The sequence below is a fragment of the Colias eurytheme genome, chromosome 12 (genome assembly GCF_061535395.1).
Source record: "Colias eurytheme isolate Ceu_HAF_F1 chromosome 12, ilColEury1 Martin Lab GWU primary, whole genome shotgun sequence".
Taxonomy (NCBI): Eukaryota; Metazoa; Arthropoda; class Insecta; order Lepidoptera; family Pieridae; genus Colias; species Colias eurytheme.
This window is the reverse complement of record NC_142991.1, coordinates 9,717,755-9,741,290: the sequence shown is the minus strand read 5'-3', so window position 1 is coordinate 9,741,290 and position 23,536 is coordinate 9,717,755. Positions and strand designations below refer to the sequence as shown.

Here is a 23,536-nt window from a genome sequence, read left to right as displayed (position 1 = left end):
TACCACGGGCGAAGCCGGGGCGGACCACTAGTAATTCTATATATATAAATATATTGCAAAAGTTGAACATTTCGAAGCATTAAATTCCGCAGTATAGAGATAGTACATTGAAACCCTAATAATAATTTTACATGTAAATCTTTTTTTTTTGTAAACACGATTATTAAATTGGTGTTCTTTTGTATTATACTTAATGAAAATATAAAAAAAATTGCTATTTTTGTACTACGGGGATACTAAATTTCTACGAAATGTTTATATTTATTCAGTTATTATACATTTTATTCATTCCTATTATGAAATTTGAATTGGAAATCTACTTTGAAATTGAATAATGTAATTATACTACTAAATATCTCAAAAATGGGCTAGAAACTTATATATTTAACAAAAAATGCTATATATTTTTTGAAAACTGCTAGAAAAAGACTAAGAAAACCTATTTTAAATCCCCTTCTAAAAAGTTATTTTATTTATATTGCAAAAAGTTTCAAAACAGATCAATTCTTATGCGTCCATTTAACACTGAAAGGTTTATCCAAATTGATATTACAATCAATAGTCAGTACTTTAATCTTTTCGTTGTACAAAAACTTCGCAGTTTCATTATTAACCGTGACAATTTTAATGGCGTCTTGATTTAATATTTTAATTCGATTTATTTGTGGAACGCCGTATCCCCACCATTGTATCGAGCTTGTCAGTTCGTTGTCTTTCAGTTTGAATATGATGTGTGTATATTTTTTCTCTTCGTAGCTGTCTGTAAATTGAAAATGGCACATATATAAATGATATTTATGATGTTTTTAAATAAAGTAACAACATTAACAGTGAATATATTACTTGTAAATTTACCGGGCCTTTGAGCCGCATTACATACAGTGAAACTTGGTTAAGTGGGACCTGGATAAGTGAGAAACCTCCATAACTGGCACTCATGCTGAGGTCCCAACACTTTGGCACTGAATTACCTCTGTTAGTGGGACGAGGTAAACCTCTATATCTGGGATTTGTTCTTTCGATTTATCATCATAGTTACCTCTATAACTGAGACAGCGAGTAAATTTTATATGCATAAACCTCTGTAACTGAGATAACATTGTTTGTTTACTCATTCTTATTCAACCCACAAATTCCACACGTAATTCCAAGTACGTAAGTACAAATTTTGAGCTTCAATTACCTTCAGTTTTAGTTTCGCTTTACTATCATATAGATGTTTATGTTTGAAAAATTAATGGAACCCTCTGTAAATGAGACATATATTTATTTATACCTGTATATCTGAGACACTGGGTAAGTGGAATACCTCTATAAGTGAAACGACATTGCAGGTCCCTTGATGTCTCACTTAACCAGGTTTCACTGTATAAGGTAAGTTATTGTACACTAATCACATTCATGTATATTTTATACCATTAGAGGTTTCCAAAAGCTCATGCTTTCTGTCTACTCCTAACGCTTGTACATCAAAATAAAAAATAAAAATAAAATAAAAAAATAATTTGGAAAATCCAAAAGTGCACGCCTCATAATTTTTTTTTAGTAAATATTTATTAATTATTATTTTTGTTTATTTAATAACAATTAAACCACATCGAATCAGACCCTGAAAAATGAAAGGGTTCTATTCCTGAGCATACTCAAGCGTAAGAGAAAAAAAAAGACTCGATTAGTAAAGTATTTCGGTCGCTATCGTGTTAACAAGAAAAAGGATCCGCACATACAGACACACGGACGTCCAAGACAGAACTTTTTTAAACTGTTTTTTAACTAGTTTAAATAACAAAAATGACATCAAAAATATCATGAATGTTAAGAATAGTGTTTTTTCTTAATATGTGTGTGTATTTATTATCTTACAAGTGCAATGTATGATACATAAAGACATTTTAAGTTTGAAAAATCACATGTTTTGCGCGAAGTGACAGTAGTACCCACCTCAACGCTTCGCTTATGAGGCGTGCAAAAGAGTTTATTGTACAATGCACAGATATAAAAATACAATAACATACAAAATGAATCTTCACCGTACTAATTGGCGGCCTTATCGCTTTGAAGCGATTTCTTCCAGGCTACATTGACTAGTCCTTCGAGCCGGATTTCATATAAAGCTTATAAAACAGTAATAGTTGGTCATACAGAAATTGTAAGTTGTCCTAAAGTAATAGTAGTCATACTCCTAATAAATTCTGTCCGTTCAGTGTTTCCGCAAAAGTTTGAATATTCATTGGTCCTTCGAGCCGGATCTTCATAAAAACCTTAATTAAACACTATTTCTACTCACGTAAACTCTGTCCATCGTCCCAATATAAGTTCCCAGAGGCTATTCCCTCTCTAGAAGGAGCAGCGAGTAACTGCAGCGGGGAACTGCGAGTTGTAGCGGTTGATACCGGCCCGTGCGCGGGTGGTTCTTGTAATGGGATTATACCACCGCCCTGGAATATAAAATATGTTGTAATAATAGTAGGAGTGAATAAAACAATGCAGGAATTTTGAGTAGTTATTTTTTTTATTAAATGATTAAAATTTAGATAGCTTGCACATTTGGGCCACTTTAGCAGCGCGGTAGTTCTTAAAATTTGCCGCACTACAGTCGACGTGATAAGCGGTTTTCATCGTAAGATTTGTATCAAAAATGCAAATTTTAAGAATGTCGAAGAATATTTTTCATTTTCTTTATTTGTTATAAGTCTGCCCCCGGGTACAATCTGCCCCAACTGCCCCACTCACCCGCACAGCGAGCAGCTCGTGTTGCCCCACAGTGCCCCAGCTGCCCCGCGCCAGCAGCCTGCCCGCCAGACTGTACCACGGGTCTGCCCCCGGGTAGAACACTTGCGTGCTGTTCGCTCCTTGCTCCAGTATTCCGGTCACCATGACGTGAGAGCCGATCAGGAATTGCGTGTCGATGTCGTATATTTTCGTTTCCGTGGGGAATCTGGAATTTTGGATATAAATTTTACATTATTTTCAATTTCTTACGCAATTATTCTTTTTCGTACTACTAGTAACTCACTCAAAGAACAGCGGCCTCGCCACAGTATGCCCGTGCGCATGCGCACACCAGAAGGCGGTGTAGTAGAGCGGCAGCAGATATACTCACTCAAAGAACAGCGGCCTCGCCACAGTATGTCCATGCGCATGCGCACACCAGAAGGCGGTGTAGTAGAGCGGCAGCAGATATACTCACTCAAAGAACAGCGGCCTCGCCACAGTATGCCCGTGCGCATGCGCACACCAGAAGGCGGTGTAGTAGAGCGGCAGCAGATATACTCACTCAAAGAACAGCGGCCTCGCCACAGTATGCCCGTGCGCATGCGCACACCAGAAGGCGGTGTAGTAGAGCGGCAGCAGATATACTCACTCAAAGAACAGCGGTCTCGCCACAGTATGCCCGTGCGCATGCGCACACCAGAAGGCGGTGTAGTAGAGCGGCAGCAGATATACTCACTCAAAGAACAGCGGTCTCGCCACAGTATGCCCGTGCGCATGCGCACACCAGAAGGCGGTGTAGTAGAGCGGCAGCAGATATACTCACTCAAAGAACAGCGGTCTCGCCACAGTATGCCCGTGCGCATGCGCACACCAAAACGCCGTATAGTAGAGCGGCAGCAGGCGGTAGCGCGTGCGCAGAGCTGTGCGACTCGCCTCTATTATACCGAGACTTGCTGGGTCTTGCGGCTGTGGACAATTTGTTTTATTTATTTTTAGATTATACATATTGCTTGTTGGATCTTAAAACTATGTTAGTAACAATCATTACAAAATAAATTCAATTACATATAACATTAATATACATAATGAGTATGATTATGTGATTTATACCTAGTGCTTAAATTTAGATATAAGTACTAACTATAATAATATTAACTATAATACACGTGTGTTGCCGCAACAAAATCGTGCGGAACGGAGCATTGCTACTGCGTCATCGCGTCGTCACGTCGCGGCGCCGTGCGATTGGCCGCGGATTGACCCCACTGTCCTCTACTACTTTGACTCGCCACGCAACCGCTGAGCAGGACACTCCCTCACTAAAATCAATTGTCTAAACGCACTCTGTAATTTTGATTAATAAACTTTATACGCGCAAGTTTACTTTCGTCTTCTTTCGCCACCTAAAATCCAGAGACCAGTACGCTACACGTGTAACCTAGTTTTGTAGCTATTTAATAAGGCATGTCTTATTTTAAATATAGGTACAGTATTCATTCAGCAGTCCTAGAGTTTCAATCCTCTCCCATGGCACCACCTTACAGATGTATGATGAATAAAATCACCCAAAAAATCAAACGACCCGCAATCTACACCTTTTTTTGTAAAATTTTGAAACACGCTCTTTCTCGCGATGTTAATATAACTTTCACTTTCTAAGATAAGAAAAATATAAACCAAACTACGGCCGTGGTAAGCTACATCATCACGCTATGACCAATAGGAACAGAGCAATACGGGTAAAACCACGGGGCACAGCTAGTTTCATAAATAATAAAAAATGTGTGCGTGTACTAGTGTACACACGTAAGAAGTGAGACTTCTTCATGACCTTATTATTCAAAAAATAATTTAGTATATGCAACTTTACAGAAATACGTCGAATCACGCGTGGTAGGGATAAGAAAAAGATTGCGCGTAACGGAAAAATGTCACGCGTAACGAAAAAATGTTACACTAAATTTTTTACAAGTTTCACTTCAATAAAACTTACTTTAGAAGTATCGGAGTTATGGTTCCTCGAGAACGGGTAGAATGCACCCAGCTGCATCCAACGTGTACACAACTCTGGCGTTGTGTCCTCGTTGAAGCCGCAAATATCCGCGCCCATTAACGGTATACCGAAAAGACTGAAGCTTAGTAATTCTGTAAAAAAGTAGTTTTTAGTAAAAAAAAGTGTAAAAATGAAAAACAATTTAAAAACCGCTCCAATTAAATACTCATAATTTGTATTTGGCAGATTAGAGCGAAATTAAAGATATACATATTTTATTCAGTAAAAAGTAAAAAAAAGGATTATTTTATGCGTTGTGGAATAGTAAATAATTTTATAAAACTATTATAAAAAGGAAACATTGCACAGCTCATTAATTATGCTTTACCGGGTGTCATGGTAAATTTAAGTTTATGTAAACTTGTTGTTCTTGTTCCAAATAAAGAATTTTGACTTTGAAACTACAAAATATAAAATATAATAATTTGACTTACGCGGTATACTAGCCCTCAAATCATGCCATCTACTGAACACATCCCCGCTCCAGTGGCCCGCAAACTGCCCCAGGCCGGGGAAAGATGCCCGGGATATTATTAGCGACCGTTTGCCCCGGATTTCTACTAATGCCCTGGAAATCGGAAAAATTTATAGAGCAAATGAGTTGTTCGTCAAAAGAACTAGAATGAAGTAACTATGGAGTTTCTTGCCGGTTCTTCTCCATAGATACTACTTTCCGAATCGGTGGTAAATGTTAAAAATATGTAATGACGATTCGAAAGCGCTTCTAAAAGTCAAATTGAATAAATAAATGTCTGAGTTTGAGTTTGATAAACCACAGATACTACTCGAAAAAAATGTGTGCGTGTACTAGTGTACACACGTAAGAAATGAAACTTCTTTATGACCTTATTTTTCAAAAAATAATTTACTATATGAAACTTTACAGAAATACGTCGAATCACGCGTGGTAGGGATAAGAAAAAGATGGCGCGTAACGGAAAAATGTCACGCGTAACGAAAAAATGATACACTAAATTTTTTTCCAACCCCGATAAAGAAGTTTCACTTCAAAAAACAATTGTCAGCGCAAAATTGAGGTATTAAAAATTCCTATTATGTATTAAATTATGTATTTCGTCGATTTAAAAGCGCTTCTATAAGAAGTTGAATGAATAGGCCAATTTATTCTTACTTACCTATACGTAGTTTCGGCTTCAGCATTAGCATACACATTATGTACATTATAATGTTCAGTCGCAAAATGTTTCGCGTCCATACAAATCGTTTTTTCCCGTAACGTTTTGATTCTGTAGGGCTTATAGGGGATTTGTTCTGGGGCACATTTGCCCTGTAAGGGCCCCGAAAGGAAGTTGGATGGCTCGTTCATGTCCTGTATGGGGAATGAGTAATTTATAAAAGACTAGCTTACCGCCCGCGGCTTCGCCCGCTTTGTCTAAAACCTAATAAATTATATACTAAAACCTTCCTCTTGAATCACTCTATCTATTTAAAAAAAACCGCATCCAAATCCGTTGCGTACTTTTAAATATTTAAGCATACAAATGGACATAGGGACAGAGAAAGCGATTTTGTTTTATACTATGTAGTGATAATAAATATAGTGTAAAAACTGCACTTGAGACTCGATTTTGACTATAAACGGACAGGTTTAATTCAATCTTTGTACACTTATCAAGGATCGGTGACCATAAAATAATTTAATGAGTTTAAGCGTTTTTTTTTTTTAATATAAATTATTTCAAATAATCTACATCAACAAAGATTAACAATTTAATATTTGTATTGGATTACATAAGCAATATAATATTTATTATCCATCTCAATAAAATATTAATTATCCAAATAAATTAGTCAATTTTTAAGTTCACTTATATTTTCAACTGTGTTCAAGTTATTTTATGCTCTTATATCATTCTAGATAGGTCACCTGGTGGTTCAAATGACCCATAAATTTTTCAACATGGGCCTGTAGTCTATAATTATTTCCTCACACACTAGTATAGCTCTTTCACATGAGATACTACTGATAACAAATAAATATGTTAAATAAATATTTAAGGACAATTTTCTCACACGGCACGATCTGATCCCATACTAAGCTTTCACTTGTGTCATGGAAACCAGATGGCTGATAAACATACATATATAATTTTTAAATAAATACTTATATAGATAATTAACACCCAGACACAGAGCAAACATCTATGTTCATCACACAAATATATATTACCCCTACCACCCGAGCCAACCGGTCAGTCATACAATATAAACAAGACTCAAATATATATATGTAATTAAGAAATAAGAATTAACTTACAATCCAAGCACCATCAAAGTTGATTTTCCTATGGAAATCCATCATCATTTCCTTCCAATACGCCGAAGCGTTCGGATGCGTGAAATCTGGCCACACTGTTGATACTTTATTCCATACCTAATATAATAAAAATGTTCCATTAAGGATGTATTTTTATTAAAAATTTAAAATAAATTCATGCGAACTTTGGAAGCTTGAAAATCTGTTAAATAGAGGACTTTTCATTCAAATCAGAATCCTAAATCTCTATATTATAATAATCTATTAATATATAATAAAACATTTATTAAACAACAGAGCAACAGAACAAAATAAAAGTACAAAGCAAGATAATTAAATTTTTAAAATGTTAATGAGAATTTAGAAATAAAACAGTTAGATTGGCCGTACACGGACTGCTCGAGCTGTCAATCGTTGACTGCTCGAGCTGTCACTACAAACCGCGCAGTTGACGGCTTGAAGCGGTCGCGACTGCTCCAGCAGACCGTGTACCGTGAATGAATGTCTATAGTTCACCGCGCGGTCGCAGCTTCAAGCCGTCTCAACTGTTTGAAGCCGTCCGTGTACGGCCGCCCTTAGTTTTAATTAAAAATCAAATGTTGGAAAACTCATACCTTAGCAACAAAAGGTTGATCTGTAGAGTTTTTAATGAACACATTCATTTCAAGCCCGCGATCAAATGGTGGATATTCACCCGCCTTCTCGGATGCACTTACACCAGGGTCTAAAAATTATATTTTTGATAAAAAAAATATATTAATTTAATCAGCTCGCCCCGGCTAATTGTAATTTGTAATACTAACACTAGGATATGATTTTACTAATACTATATGGGCTATGTGGCCTGAAATAAAAGAATTTTATTTATTATTTATTTATTATTATTTAATATTAGTAGGTACTTTTTATGTAAAAACCTTAATATTTTCGTAATCCAAGCGAAGACAATGAACGAAAACTCATTAAAATCTATTCAACTGATCTTGAGATAATGTTAAATGTCTAAAATCACGGCTTTGTTTTATTTAAACAATTAATTTCAATTATTTCATTTGTTGTGATCATTTTATCATGAGTTGTTATTAAAAAAGAAGTATATCACGAACTTTGTACATTTCGTATCACTACATAGTATAAAACAAAGTAGCTTTTTCTGTCCCTATGTCCATATGTATGATTAAATCTTTAAAACTACGCAACGGATTTTGATGCGGTTTTTTGTAATAGAACGAGTGATTCAAGAGGAAGGTTTTAATAATTTATTAGGTTTTAGACAAAGCGGGCGAAGGCGCGGGCGGAAAGCTAGTATAATTGTATAATTTTACTCACCAAAAAGCATAACATAATGCATGCCAGCATCATGTAATTCCTTCACAAATTCGGGTAAACCTGCAAATTTGTCTGTATCGTATGTAAAATCGTTGGCATTCTTCATGTAGTCCAGATCGTTCCATTGTACATCCTGTAAGGATAATTTTTAAAGTGAAAACTTCTTTAGCGGCGTTGAGCACTTTTTCTGTAATGGGTATAAAATGTTAAACTCGCGTCAGGACACGTGACCTGATCGAAAAAGCGTAAGACGGATACCATTCCAAAATATCAAACATGCTCAACGTTAATAATCAAGTTTTCACTTCTGCCGGCACTCCCGGAGTTGCAACCCGTCTTTTTTTTTAACGGAAAATACTCTGTAGTTTGGGAAATAGAATTTGGCATTATAAAAGCCAAGTTTTTTTTCAAGTACAACTTCTTTAGTCGCGTTGAGAGTAAAATTTAAGGTCGTGTCATGTCAATACCGAAACGTCATGGAGTGAGGCGACGATTCTGGTATTTTTGAAATTTGCTAAAGAAGTTTCAATTCTGACACGTGTGCTCGGCATACACGCTCTTTTTTTATTTTGCTTTTTGTTTCGTCTCGGTCATGTGCTATAACAATATCAAGTTTATTGTGTTAACGAAAAATGTAGTAAATAACCTTTCCAACAAAACCATTTTAAAACGTATTATTTATGGCATATAAAATATGTTTTTACTTTGTTTTGTCTTTCATCAACCTGTAATTTGTACCTTTAGCGCTAGTTTTCTAAAATCTTTTTAAAGTGAAACTTTTATTACATCGTCTGAAACTGTTTGGTCTGTGTAGCGCATGTCGTGTGAATCGCGACCGTCACGCGACATGCGCTACACAAAGCAGTGTTCGGAACCGTTCGAACAGTTTCACTTTTACCGTGGTTTCATAAAACCACACAACATTTTTTTTTTCATAAGTTATATGGATCCTTATTGACCGCCTCCTCGGTACAGTGGTTGACGCGTGAGCGTAGAACCGAGGGGTCCTGGGTTCGATTCCCGGTGGAGACGAAAAAAAAAATGTCTCGGTCTGACAGGACACAGAAGGCTGATCACCTACTTGTCCCTAAAGAAAAATCGATCAGTGAAACAGATGCATGAATAATGCATCTGCCCCCTACCCCACTACGGGGACACGGGACTTCACTTTTTATATGGATCCTTATTATAATTTTAGTTTAACATTACTATTATAATATTAAAAACCAACTCACAAAAGGTATTCCCGCGTCTCTATTCTTCTTCCACACATCGCGAGTCACATTTAGGGATCCGTAATTGTACCTGAAAATATTTATTTTTATATAAGTATTAAGTTGCATTAAAATATATCGAATTTCGATTTATTGTTGTTGTTTAGTTGTTTATAAAGGTCTAGATAGGCATATTACTTTATGCGCGAAAGTCTTCTCTTTGCACACACACATAATTCCACTTTATCCTAAAATTTTTTTTTTTTGCACGCCTCATAAGCGAAGCGTTGAGGTGGGTACTACTGTCACTTCGCGCAAAACATCTGATTTTTCAAACTTAAAATGTCTTTATGTCTCATACATTGCACTTGTAAGATAATACATACACACACATATTAAGAAAAAACACTATTTTTAACGTTCATGATATTTTTGATGTCATTTTTGTTATTTAAACTAGTTAAAAAACAGTTTAAAAAAGTTCTGTCTTGGACGTCCGTGTGTCTGTATGTGCGGATCCTTTTTCTTGATGAGGCGTGCACTTTTGGATTTTCCAAATTATTTTAATCTTCTAACTAATTAACAAAAAATATTCAATCATGGAACGGGATAAGAACAACTAGCTTCACCTTAAGGCGACTACACCACCGAAACTAGCGCCCCCCCAACATTTTATTTTTTTACTCCTAAACCAGATCAAATTTAAAAAATCTAGCTCGGTACATTGCTAGTATATTACTTGTAGTATTTTTGGTATTACAGTAGAACTCCAATTATCCGAATTAATGGGGACCGGGACCCATTCGGATAATCAAATATTCGGATAATCGGATTTAAAAAAAAATTGCCATTGGAGAGAATAAAAGCTACGTTTTGATATTGCACTATTTTTTTATTGAATTAAATGAAAGAAACATGAAATTTTCACATGTTTTAAATATTTTTGCAATCATTTTTCTTATTTCCTCTAGTGACAACGCATCTTTATCATCATCATCCTCTCCATATTCTTGTTAGGGGAAGAATAATAGCGCACTTAGACTTTTTTTGGACAATTTTTTGTGATTCGGATAATCGGCGATTCGGATAGTCGGAGTTCGGATAATTGGAGTTCTACTGTACTTTTCATTATTTTGCATTCGGTAAATTAGGAGAACTTTTGATTACCGCCAAAAGTGGCCACTTTTGGCGGTAATCAAAAGTTCTCTAGAATAATGAACAGGTAGAATAGTGAAAAGAAATACCAAAAATACTACAAGTAATATACTAGCAAAGTACCGAGCTAGATTTTTTAAATTTGATCTGGTTAAGGAGTAAAAAAATAAAATGTTCGGTGGCGCTAGTTTCGGTGGTGTAGGCCTCTTAAACCACGTTAAGGCGAAGTCTCACATCGAATTTTAAGTATGTATATGTCGGCGCAACGACGATAAACGACTACCCTCAAACTACTAAATAATTATAACTAGCTAAAGTTTACTTTGATCTTTTTAAATAAGTGGTTGATTCATTAATCAACCACTAATGAAAATTAAATTAACGAAATAATTAATGTTTGTTAAAACTGATGAAAATTCATTGTAAAAATTCGAGTGGCAACACTCAAACTAATTCCTGTGAGTCATGGTTCGCTTTAAATACGAGCGCCCGACGGCACAGAGCACATTCACTCGCCGGCCGTTGGAGCGTTCGGAGCTCTCTCTATAATTTCGACGTAGATTAAAAAGGCAGTAAAAATACCTACAGGCGTTCTACTTCGAGTATGAGCGTCTGCTCTGATGATGGTGACGTCAGAATTGCTGACGTCACTCTTTTTAAAAATAGCCTTTGGGCTCTTCTTCCGTCATATACATATTATTATTTTTTTCAAACATTTCTTAATTTCATACTTACAACGCAATCATTACTTATTTTTATAAATAATAAATTTCATATAACACTAAGAAAAGAATAAACCTACTTGCACAAATGGAATCCCAACGCCCAATATGGGGGCATGAACGGCTTCCCAATTATTTCTGTATACTGGGACACTACATCACTGGGGCTTGGGCCCAAAAATATATAGAAGTTTAGTATGCCCCCGATCGTACGGTATGTTATAGCGGGTGTTGGTTGTAGGACTATGTCTGTGGAAAAAAATTTTTTTTTAGCTTAAACTATGGAAAAATCTGGGCTTGGTCTTGGTCTTAGCGAGATCATATTATATTGCCTTCTCGATAAATGGGCTATCTAACACCGAAAGAATTTTTCAAATCGGACCAGTAGTTCCTGAGATGCGTTCAAACAAACAAACTCTTCACTCTAGTATAGATAATGTTTAGTAAAAAAAAAAACGCGATTATATCTCATGAATTTTGTTGTTATTACCCATCTTTGATAAGTGTATAAAATTTGAATGAAACATGTTCAATGATTTGCGTAAAAATATAAGAAAAATGGAATGAAATTTCATGTTTTGTCGCTTTTCCTACATTTATTGGAATAGTAAATAAATAATTACCCATGGCATTAGAGTTGAGCAGCAAAACACCGTGACTGTTGCCGTTTGTCTCTAGCGCCAGGTAGAATGGATGACTTCCGTATAGATTCACCTTAAATATAACAATAGAATTTAAAATAAATACAATACAATATTTGATAATAAATTCTTGCATTTTATACGATATTCAAAAATGTATACATATAGATTGATGACCAATAAAATATTCTGGGCTTATTAGTTAGTAGTTTAATTTTGTAATATTTTTGCGCAATGAATTGTCTAATTTGTATTTAAAACAAATCGTTCTAAATATAGCATAGAAACTATCGCCAATGTTTAACCTTTTTTTTTCTCTTTTCAAAGAAAGAATCGATGATGATGGATGTGAATATGGGGTCACATTAATTGATACTGGAATACCAAAAATGTATTATTTATAATAAAAACTTACATCTTCCGTTGGAGCTATATCTTTATTGAACAATGTATGTGTCTTCCAGTTCATATCGTTGAGGAATCTCGCTTGTTTCTCACCGAAACCATATGTATAGTTTGTTGGTATTATTGTGGATAGTTGCAAGAATTTATCCGATAGTATCAGTCCACCTACGTTCTGTGCGTTCCAACTGAAAGATAATTTGGTTATCTTTAGATTTTAAATATGGCTTAAGATGTGAAACTTACTGGATATATGGCATAGTAAGAGTAGTTTAATTCATTGCAAGAGTTGCATTGTAAACTAAATTGTGTGATATTTCATTTATTTCAGTATTAAATATCCCGAAAAATTGGTTGTCTGTAAAGTCGGTTTACTGACGATAGTTGAACGTGACAACGTCCGATTGTGCTTCTTTGTCGCTCGTTCCGCGCTCTCGCTTGCACTTCAAGCCTTACATGGAACGCCTCAGAGCGAGGTAACGCCGCATGAGTCATGTTTTTTCATGCGTGTAGGCGGCTCTATCGAATTATAAGACGTTGTCACGTCAAAAAGAATGAACCGAATTTCATTAACTGCATCAATCTGCACTGTTCTCTAACTCATCTACATATCAGTACATAGTATAAAACAAAGTCACTTTCTCTGTCCCTATGTCCCTTTGTACGCTTAAATCTTTAAAACTACGCAACGGATTTTGATGCGGTTTTTTAAATAGATAGAGTGATTCAAGAGGAAGGTTTTAGTATATAATTTATTACGTTTTAGGCAAAGCGGTGGAAGCCGCGGGCTGTAAGCTAGTAAGTTATAACATTGATTTCAAAGTCAAACTATACATTTCTTGTAATGAAACTTGTCCTATTTTCAAAGTTGCAATAAATGCAATATAATCACAATGTTTTTAAATTCAAACAATTTTGTACTACATTACTTTACAAAATGAAGTAAAAATATAATAAAACAGAATACAATTTCAATACAAATACTCACATGGTAACATTATCTTCATTCCTTATAACCTTAAACCCAACGGCTGAACTATCAACTTGTACTCTATAACGTACATGAGAAACCGAACCGAAAACGAGCGGCACTTCGGGGTACGTGGGTTCGAATCGTTTGTGCTCTGCGTCTGATATCTGCAAAGATATAAGGAATTAATATACTGTAAAGATTATTGAGAAATTAATTGCAGAATTTTTTTTTAACCTTTTTTATTTTTACCTAATATGTTATAACTTATAATGTAATATGTATGAAGAAATAAGTAGTTTTTCTTTTGTTTGGGTTTTAATGTCCTTACTTCTCTCTTTTTTCTTTTAATTATGGCAAAATTATGTTGTACAAGATGGGAAATATATGTAGACTAAATCTTGACTTCAATCAGAAAAAACAAAGCACAATTTCAATAGAATTAAAAATAACCTCTAACTACATAATTCATAAAGAATAATAGTAGAAACAACAACCAATTAATACAACTTCCCCATGTTTCAATCAATCAACCATCCAATCAAATAATATCCTACTACTATTATAAAGGCGAAAGTTTGTAAGTATGGATGTATGGATGTTTGTTACTCTTTCACGTAAAAACTACTGAATGGATTTGAATGAAACTTTACCACAATATAGCTTATACATCAGAATAACACATAGGATAGGTTTTATCCCGGAAATCCCACGGGAACGGGAACTATGCGGGTTTTTTTTTTAAAACGCGGGCGAAGCCGCGGGTGGAAAGCTAGTAAACCATACCACACATAATATCAACTTTCCTAAAAAACATACCTTAACTTGCAATATATCATCTGTGAGGTAATTAAAATCGATCCGGGCAACATCAAACTGCCCCGGATATCCGGTATCAAAAGCGCGGGAATAATACACGGTCATGCCGTGTTTGTTCTCTGTGCTGTTCATGAATTGGTACGTTTCGTATTGGGGCGGGTAGAAACAATATGGCAGGTGGTCTTTGGCGTTCCAACAACATCCTGAAAACATAATTTATTTTTAGTCATATAATAAAACTGTAGAAGAATGTCTGTAGTCCAGAATTCTGGACGGAGTTGAATAAAACTTTTTTTCAAGGACAACATATAAAAATTAGAAAAAACAACAAAAAATAAACGACGACTCGAGTAGAACTGGATCAAACAAACATAAAATGACATTTATAGAAAAAAGGCTTTCCCATTATTATACATTTATTATACAACAAACTAGCTGACCCGACAGACGTTGCCCTGTCTTCGTGCGAACCCGTCAAACGCGTGAAATTTATTTAGCTATTAAGTTTTACATATTTTTGTTATTTCTTAAGTTTTGCTCTCATAAGATCATATAATAACGAACACAACAACAAAAAATTATCGAAATCGGTCCGAAGCCGTTCACGCGTGATGTCGTGACCAAGGAAAATAGGGATTCAATTTTAGATATAGAGAAAAATAGGAATCTACCTCGTTTCACACACTCATCTTCATTAGCGCCATCTTGCGGAAAGCAATCGAACCGCATTGCATCATCCACTACCCTTGCACATAACTCCTTCATAACTTCCGGAGAATGTTCCAGAAAACCCTTTTTGACTTCCTTCTTTTTGTTGTCGGTCGCGTTGCTTCTGTTCTTTGTGCTCAGGTTGTTGTGATCGTGGAGACGGTATTCTGTTTTCACTTGCTGTAAATAAATATAAATATTCCAGGACAATTTTCACACACGGCACGATCTGATCCTATACTAAGCTTTCGCTTGTGTTATGGAAACCAGGTGGCTGATAAACATACATTTATAATTTTAAATAAATACTTATATAGATAATTAACACCCAGACACAGAGCAAACATCTATGTTCATCACACAAATATTTGCCCTGGGTGGGAATCGAACCCACAACCTCTGGTTTGGAAGGCTGGGTCACTAACAACCAAGCCAACCAGTCAATATTGTCAACATCAAATTGACGTATATTTTAGGGTAGTTTAATTATTGACATGAGAGATTTGTTATTTATATTTATTTTATTCTTAGATATTAATGTTTATAACTTATTATGTATTGTAAGATTTTGGTGGCACATAAGCCTTACAACTACCTGACTCATAAAAAAAACCTGAATTGATTGAACAAAAAAAAAAATTGGTTGAAGCCCAAATGAGCTAATTTCATTTCATATTTCTTATTTCAATAAAAGACAATGTTTCTAAACTAAGGCAGTGGATAAATGTTGGAAATATGATAACAATTGGTATTGTGTTCTTCAATGTTAAAAGTTATACTGCAATAAGTATTTAGTAAAAATAGTAAATTACCTTTTCAACATTCAACGGCACAATTACATTTTTCACTTCATCTGGATGAACTCTTTCCCATAATTTCCTGAAATTTATTGCACATATTAATTCAAGTTTATTATCTTAAATACCTCAAGACAAATCAACTAACAAGTTTCGAAAGTAAAAAAATAAAGCAAAGAATAGACATTTATTCAATATAATATTTTTTCTCTTATTGGAAAAAAAAGTGAACAAAAATGTTCAAACAAACAAACTTCATTACGGTTTATACAAAATATTAGATATTCGATAGCGTAGATAATTTTGCCAATCAATTTACATAAACTATTTAGCATTAAATTTTATTTTTATATAATATTATTAAAAATACTACACTTTAATAACTCACCGATACTGATCATCCCCCCACCCCCCTGCGAGCGCACCCCCCACGGCCCACCACGTGGCCACGCCCAGCGCACATAACAACCCCGCTACCAACATCCCTGGCAAGAGACCAGCCGCTTGCTCTAACCAGCGGTTGAGACAGCCACGACGGGGTGAGAAACGCTCGTATCTGAAATTAATCCATACTAATATTATAAATGCGAAAGTAACTCTGTCTGTCTGTCTGTTACTCAATCACGCCTTAACTACTGAACCAATTTGCATGAAATTTGGTATGGAGTTATTTTGATACCCGAGAAAGGACATAGGCTACCTTTTATTGCGAAATAAGTACCACGGGCGAAGCCAGGGCGGAACACTAGTCTTCTATATATATAAAACTCATAGGTGACTGATATAGTGATCTATCAACGCACAGCCCAAACCACTGGACGTATCGGGCTGAAATTTGGCATGCAGGTAGATGTTAGGACGTAGGCATCCACTAAGAAAGGATTTCCCGAAATTCTTGCGGGAACGGGGAAAAACGGGGATGCACGTACAAAGTCGTGGGCGGAAGCTAGTAATATTATAAAGCTGAAGAGTTTGTTTGTTTGAACGCGCTAATCTCAGGAACTACTGGTCCGATATGAAAAATTCTTTCGGTGTTAGATAGTCCATTTATCGAGGAAGGCTAAAGGCCAACAGGAGCGGAACAATAAGTAATAATAGAATACGAGCGAACATAATAGTGCTACGGTGCATTTACATCAAACATGCAATTGCTCATTCTAACTTGCTTGCTCATGCTATGTTAATAGCATATAATATTAACCAGTCTGGTACATGTTCGGTATCAGACCATCGATCTACTATAATTTTATGTAGTAGTAATTTTATACATCAACCTAGATTAAGTGTAGACAGACAATCTAGCCCTAAGCTAGATTTAAACTAGTATATAAGACAACAGCTAAGCAGTGTTTTTCCATTGTGCATCAAAATATTCAAGGCTTGGCTAGCAAATTGTTAGAAATAGAATTGTTTCTGAATGATAACAATATTAAAATATTTTGTGTAACAGAACATTGGCTTAAACAATGTCAGTCGTTAGTAAATATTGAAAATTACAAATTAAAAAGTATATACTTTAGGACACAGGCTATTCACGGAGGTTCTGTTATTTTTGTACATGATAGTGTAAAATGTAAAGAACGAACTGACATTGTTAGTCTTTCTGTAGAACGGACCATTGAACTGTCCTGTGTGGAGCTGGAGCGTTATATTATTGTTTGCGTTTATAGACCCCCTTCCAGTGACTATAATATGTTTGAGACAGTCATGGAAGAAATATTAAAGCGTCTAAGCAGGAGTAAAAAAAAAGTTATAGTATGTGGTGATTTTAATATTGATTTACTTTTACAAACACAAACGGCTACACGAATTGTTAATTTGTTTCAGTCATTTAATCTATATAAACTTTTTAACGAACCCACACGAATTACACCTACTTCTGCAACTTGTATTGATAATATATACTGTGACTGCATCTGTTTAGAGAAAAATATTCTCAATACATTGACTTCGGATCACTGTGGCCAGAAAGTAGTTTTTGAATGGGATTGCATACCTACATTTAAAAGGATTAATGTTAGGCCTATAACTAAACTAAACTACCGTACTAAATGATCAATCCTATCCTAATAGTCCTTGTGAAATGTTTAAAAATCTTTTTAATTTAGTACATAAAGAATTTGAAAAAATATTTAAAGTTAAATCTTTAAATATTACCAAGGATTTACCATTTAGTAAATGGGCGACAGCTAGTATACATAGGTGCAGGAACATTCTTTATGAATTATATGGTATGAAGCAATATAATAAAGACCCATCTTTTCTTAGTTATGTTAGAAATTACTCAAAAATTTTTAAAAAAGTTTGTTTCACTGCAAAGCGTTTGTATATCAAAGAAAAAATACGCGACTCTGATAATAAAGTTAAAACAGTTTGGTCAATTATTAATGGTGAAATGGGTAAAAGCAAATCAAGTAATACCATAAAACTTGTAAATAATGACAGGGTTATTGACAAAAGTGCTGATGTTGCGCTTGCTTTTGAAGAATTCTTCAGTAGTGTCCCTGCTACTATTACTAATAGTTTAAATTCGTCTTCAGCACTTGCAGAGACCTTTTTGAGGGACCATGTTGCGGAGTGCAGTACATTATTTGAATTACGACACGTAACTGCTAATGATATTGTTACTGCCTTTAAGACGCTTAATCTTAAAAATACTTGTGATCTTTGGGGAATGTCCGTAAATTTAGTTAATAATATAATAGAAAATATTGCGAAAAATTTAGCTTCCATATTTAATAAGTGTTGTGACTATGGTACATTTCCTAATTTACTAAAGCTTAGTAAAGTTATACCTTTATTTAAGAAGGGCGATCAAGAAGACTGTAACAATTATAGACCTATCTCTATTTTACCAACATTAAGTAAGGTATTCGAGAAGTTAATATTAAACCAATTGAGTAGTCATTTTGCAAATAATAATTTACTGCACACCAAACAGTTTGGTTTCACAAAGGGGCGCTCAACCACAGATGCTGGAGTTGCACTTCTAACACATATATATAAGGCATGGGAAAACTCAAAAAATGCTCTAGGGATATTTTGTGACCTCTCCAAGGCATTTGACTGCGTTGAACATTGTACTTTGTTACGTAAACTTAATCACTATGGAATTAAAGGAAAAGCCCAGAACCTCATAGCGTCATACCTGCATGATAGGATACAGACTGTAGTTGTTAATGGAGAACGTTCTAGCGGTGCGTCAATTAACATTGGTGTTCCACAGGGGTCAATTTTAGGTCCCTTCTTGTTCTTGGTATATATCAATGATCTTCCCTATTATTTGCAGGATAGGTGTGAAATAGTTCTGTTTGCAGATGATACCTCATTAATTTTTAATGTGGATAGGCATGACCCAAATGTTGACGAAGTGAACAGTGCTCTTTTACACATATCTGAATGGTTTACTGCCAATAATTTATTATTAAATGCCAAAAAAACCACTTGTGTTGAATTTTTACTTCCTAATGTAAAAAAGTTGAACAGAGATATTACCTTGAACGGGGAGGTATTGCATCCTACTGAGTCTACTGTATTTCTAGGGTTAACATTGGACGAGAAACTACAGTGGGGAGCCCATGTCAACACCGCTGCAGGTAAGCTCAGTTCTGCTGCATATGCAGTCCGAAAAATAAGGCATCTCACCGATGAAGATACGGCCAGATTGGTTTATTTCAGCTACTTTCATAGCATTATGTCCTATGGAATTCTACTGTGGGGCAGGGCTGCAGATATAGAAACTATATTTATCTTACAGAAAAGAGCCATTCGCTCTATATATAATTTACGTGCTCGGGACTCACTAAGAGATCATTTTAAGAATACTGGTATCCTTACTGTACCATCACAGTATATATTTAATAATATTTTGCATGTACACAAAAGCTCTGACTTACACACAAGAGTAGGAGATAGACACGATTATGGCACAAGGAACAAGAATAGAATTGAAATGCCATTTTTCCGATTAGCTAAAGTTAAAAATTCATTTATGGGTCAAGGTATACGCTTATACAATAGAATTCCTCATAATATTAAAGAGTTTAGTAGTACTAAATTTAAAACTTACATAAAAAATGTACTAGTTCAGAGAGCGTACTACAGTATTCAGGAATATATGGACGATAAAGACCCATGGAGGGTTGTCGCGTAAAAACCACAGGACAGTTCTTTGGCATATTATGTAGTTAGGTAGATATAAGTTACATATTATGTAAATTTATTGACATTATTTAAAAGAGCAACTATGGAGTTTCTTGCCGATTCTTCTCCATAGATACTGCTTTCCGAATCGGTGGTAAATGTTAAAATACTATGTAATGACGATTCGAAAGTGCTACTAAATAGTAGTCTAATTGAATAAATGAATGTTTGAGTTTGAGTTTGAGTTTGAGTAACCCCACTATGTCAAATTCTTTTAGTGTTAGGCGTAGAGCATTCTTTCGTTGTGTTTAGTGCGTTCAAAAAGATTCCATTCAATGTTCTAATACTGAACAACACTGAATACGAGTATTTGTTTACGCTAAAAGATCACGAAAGAATGCTCTTGCTCTAGTTCTATGTTTATTTGATGTAAATGCACTATTAGATAAAATTGTTATGGAAAAATATTGTAGACAAAACAAAATTAAAACAATGTACGCAAATAGTATGGTTATTGGTATAAAAGTGTATAAAAGAAAACAAATTGTTAGTACAAAGGTGGAGTTAAATAACACCAGTCTTGTTTAATCATATGAAACTTATTTCTGAGTAAACACCAAGTTATGTTATTACTACTTACAATAGATATTTTAATTTCTAATAGAAGTAAAAGACTCTTAATTTTAGAAGTTTTATGTTTGACACCAGTTTTAACCGTTTACAAAATTTTAATTTAGAGTTTGGACAAATGAAACAAAACTTACACTCAATAATAGACCGAAAAACAATACTCCAGTTAGTTAAGGTTTTTATTATTACTGAGATATTATGATGTCTTCCATGTTACATGTTACCATTCAGAGTAATGTAAAATAGTTTTCAATGTTGTGTAAGAAAATAAAATATTATGTGAAGTTTATAGCTTGACTAGACTATAAGTAATAAAGATAACAATTCAATACAATGTTGAAATTCTTTGAAAGTACATTTTTAGCAATTTGAATAGATGTGTATTTATTTCGTTTCCTTTTATTGCATCGCGTCGTGATAAATAAATATAAAATATATTTTTTTCATTCTATCATCAAGAAAAAGGTACATAAAATAAATATTGAAGGAATAATATAATCTACACATATAATAAATCTGTAGAAGGGTCAATTCTGTACATTGAAAATATTGAAAAAATAAATAGCAGGGGGTGTTACTGGATCGATACCACACCCAAATATGTGATTAAAAATATTTTTGTCTGTCTGTCTGTATGTTCAGGCATCACGTGAAAACTAACGGTTCAATTTCGATGAAACTTTGTATAATTATACCTTATTATATTTTTTATCTCGGAAAAATACGTAGAAAAAAAAGTATTAATTTTTCCGCGCGGACGGAGTCGCGGGCGGAAGCTAGAGCATTCATAAAAAAAAACGATTTCAGGACGAAAAGCCTGACATGTGAAACTAAAGACAGACAAAAATGGAGGATGCGTGTTCGCTGTGCCAACTCCTAATGAATGGGACTTAGGCAAGGCGGTAGGAAGAAGAAGATTATATTTTTAATCTCAAATAGCAATTACATGTTGTGACTATTATTGATGTTACAATCTTTCATATTACACTAGCTGTGCAGCACGGTTTTACCCGCATTACTCCGCTCCTGTTGGTCTTAGCATGATGATATATAGCCTATATTACTCGTGGATAATGTCACTTTCGAATGGTGAAAGAATTTTTAAAATCGGTCCAGTTATTTATGAGCCCATTCATTACAATCAAACAGACAAAGTTTTCCTCTTTATAATATACTTGCTTTCCGCCTGCGGCTTCGCCCGCGTTTTCAAAGAAAAACCCGCATAGTTCCCGTTCCCGTGGGATTTCCGGGATAAAACCTAGCCTATGTTACTCGTGGATAATGTAGCTTTCGAATGGTGAAAGAATTTTTAAAATCGGTCCAGTAGTTTATGAGCCTATTCATTACAATCAAACAAACAAACAAACAAACCAAGTTTTCCTCTTTATAATATTAGTGTAGAAGTGTAGAAGATTAGTGTAGATTATTTAAGCTATTAAGCTATTAAGTACATGAAAACACATAAATGAGCTTAGTTATCCAAATTAGACTTGTAGAATGTATTGCAATGATAAAAGGCAGACATAATAACTATTTTTTCCATATCGAAAATACTTTATATTAGTTACTAGCTTACCGCCTGCGGCTTCGCCCGCTTTGTCTAAAACCTAATAAATTATATACTAAAACCCTCCTCTTGAATCACTCGTACTATTTAAAAAAAACCGCATTAAAATCCGTTGCGTAGTTTTAAAGATTTAAGCATACATAGGGACATAGGGACAGAGAAAGCGACTTTGTTTTATACTATGTAGTGATAACTTACCAAGTTTAATATAAATGACACAAAAAAACAACTGTTTATGAAATCATGTGAATCACTATACATTGATTTGCTGAATAAACATGTTATGGACATTTAAGGTGTGTACCTACTGTAGAAAAATAGCTGATAACATAACATAAACAAGTACCTAATTACTTAGATTGTTTTTTTATTGGTGTCAATTAACTTGTTGTTTTTATATACTTTATTGATTGAAGATTAAAGGAATGTACATTCAGATGGATGGAAAATTATAGGAACTTGGCGATCAAATGACTATTACTGTACATGATGTAAAATATTGATTGTTATAGCTACATATGGTGGTAAGTGGAAACATGATGAATATCATTAGAAAATTCAGGGAACCTATCCTAATACTTTTGAGGATTTTACAATATGTCAATAATTTATCAAAGAAATTATAAACTTACAGATTATTTTTTTCTTGCATTAAGCTATAAATATTAAGATAGATTTCTCAACCAAATACAAATAAAAATTCTGTGAGTAGTTTAACAAAAGCTAGAAGCAATTTTACCCTCATGTACTGTAAGAATTTCATAATTACCTATGTTCCCTCATAGAATCACCATCAGGTCGTGATTTCGGTATCACGCCGCTGAACAATGAGCCTCGACGAGATTTGTCACTTTTCCCAAACGGCGCAAACGGAACCTTTTTCTTGTGCGATGTTTTCGACCCATTTAGCGATGTTTCTGTATGATCATTTACGCCTGAAGGTTCACCGGCCTCACCGAGTTTACCTTCTTTACCACTCTCATAGTACAAACGATAATTTATATTATCGTTTAGAGTCAATAAATCCGCTTTAGCACTTGGGGATTTATCGCAGAAGTCCTCGAAGGAGACGATCTCGTAATCTTCATCGTCCTCTTGCTTCTCAACTTTATATGGAATTTTCGGCATTTTGTCTTAATCGATGGTATTCATTTGGCTTATAATTATTTTAGAACAGTAAAAAATTATGAACTCTAAAATAAACACTGATTAACTAACGACTTCTTTGTCCCAAAATAAACATTAGCTGCGTATATTTACGACGCGAACATGATAATTCTCTAAAAAATATTTCACTTATTAACGAATTATATAAAAGGATTATATTTTTTGTTAATTTCAAATTTCTAAAATAAATTGGAATACGAATAAATTTGAAGATTTCAAATTTAAT

General features: G+C 34.5%; 1 protein-coding gene across 1 annotated transcript; it reads right to left on the bottom strand.

The window, feature by feature from the left end:
- Positions 1–87: 87 nt before the first annotated feature.
- LOC149904228 (lysosomal alpha-glucosidase-like) lies at positions 88–23,536 on the bottom strand. The gene is made up of 20 exons (XM_090108309.1): positions 22,913–23,536; positions 16,192–16,359; positions 15,819–15,885; positions 14,970–15,186; positions 14,299–14,501; positions 13,498–13,646; positions 12,523–12,697; positions 12,090–12,180; positions 11,547–11,715; positions 9,611–9,680; positions 8,376–8,508; positions 7,661–7,770; positions 7,047–7,163; positions 5,905–6,098; positions 5,203–5,336; positions 4,709–4,860; positions 3,539–3,681; positions 2,734–2,938; positions 2,288–2,438; positions 88–760 (listed from the first exon to the last, which is right to left on the bottom strand). The coding sequence occupies exons 1-20, from the start codon at positions 23,269–23,271 to the stop codon at positions 501–503; spliced, it is 3,267 nt and encodes a 1,088-aa protein (XP_089964435.1). The 5' UTR covers positions 23,272–23,536; the 3' UTR covers positions 88–500.

Excerpts from the sequence above, each read along its gene's own strand:
- LOC149904228 (XM_090108309.1), bottom strand. The coding sequence starts at position 23,271 with ATGCCGAAAATTCCATATAAAGTTGAGAAGCAAGAGGACGATGAAGAT. Across the intron at positions 7,164-7,660 it reads ATCAACCTTTTGTTGCTAAG|GTATGGAATAAAGTATCAAC; the intron begins GTATGAGTTTTC and ends TTATTATATTAG. Across the intron at positions 3,682-4,708 it reads ATAACTCCGATACTTCTAAA|CCGCAAGACCCAGCAAGTCT; the intron begins GTAAGTTTTATT and ends AATTGTCCACAG.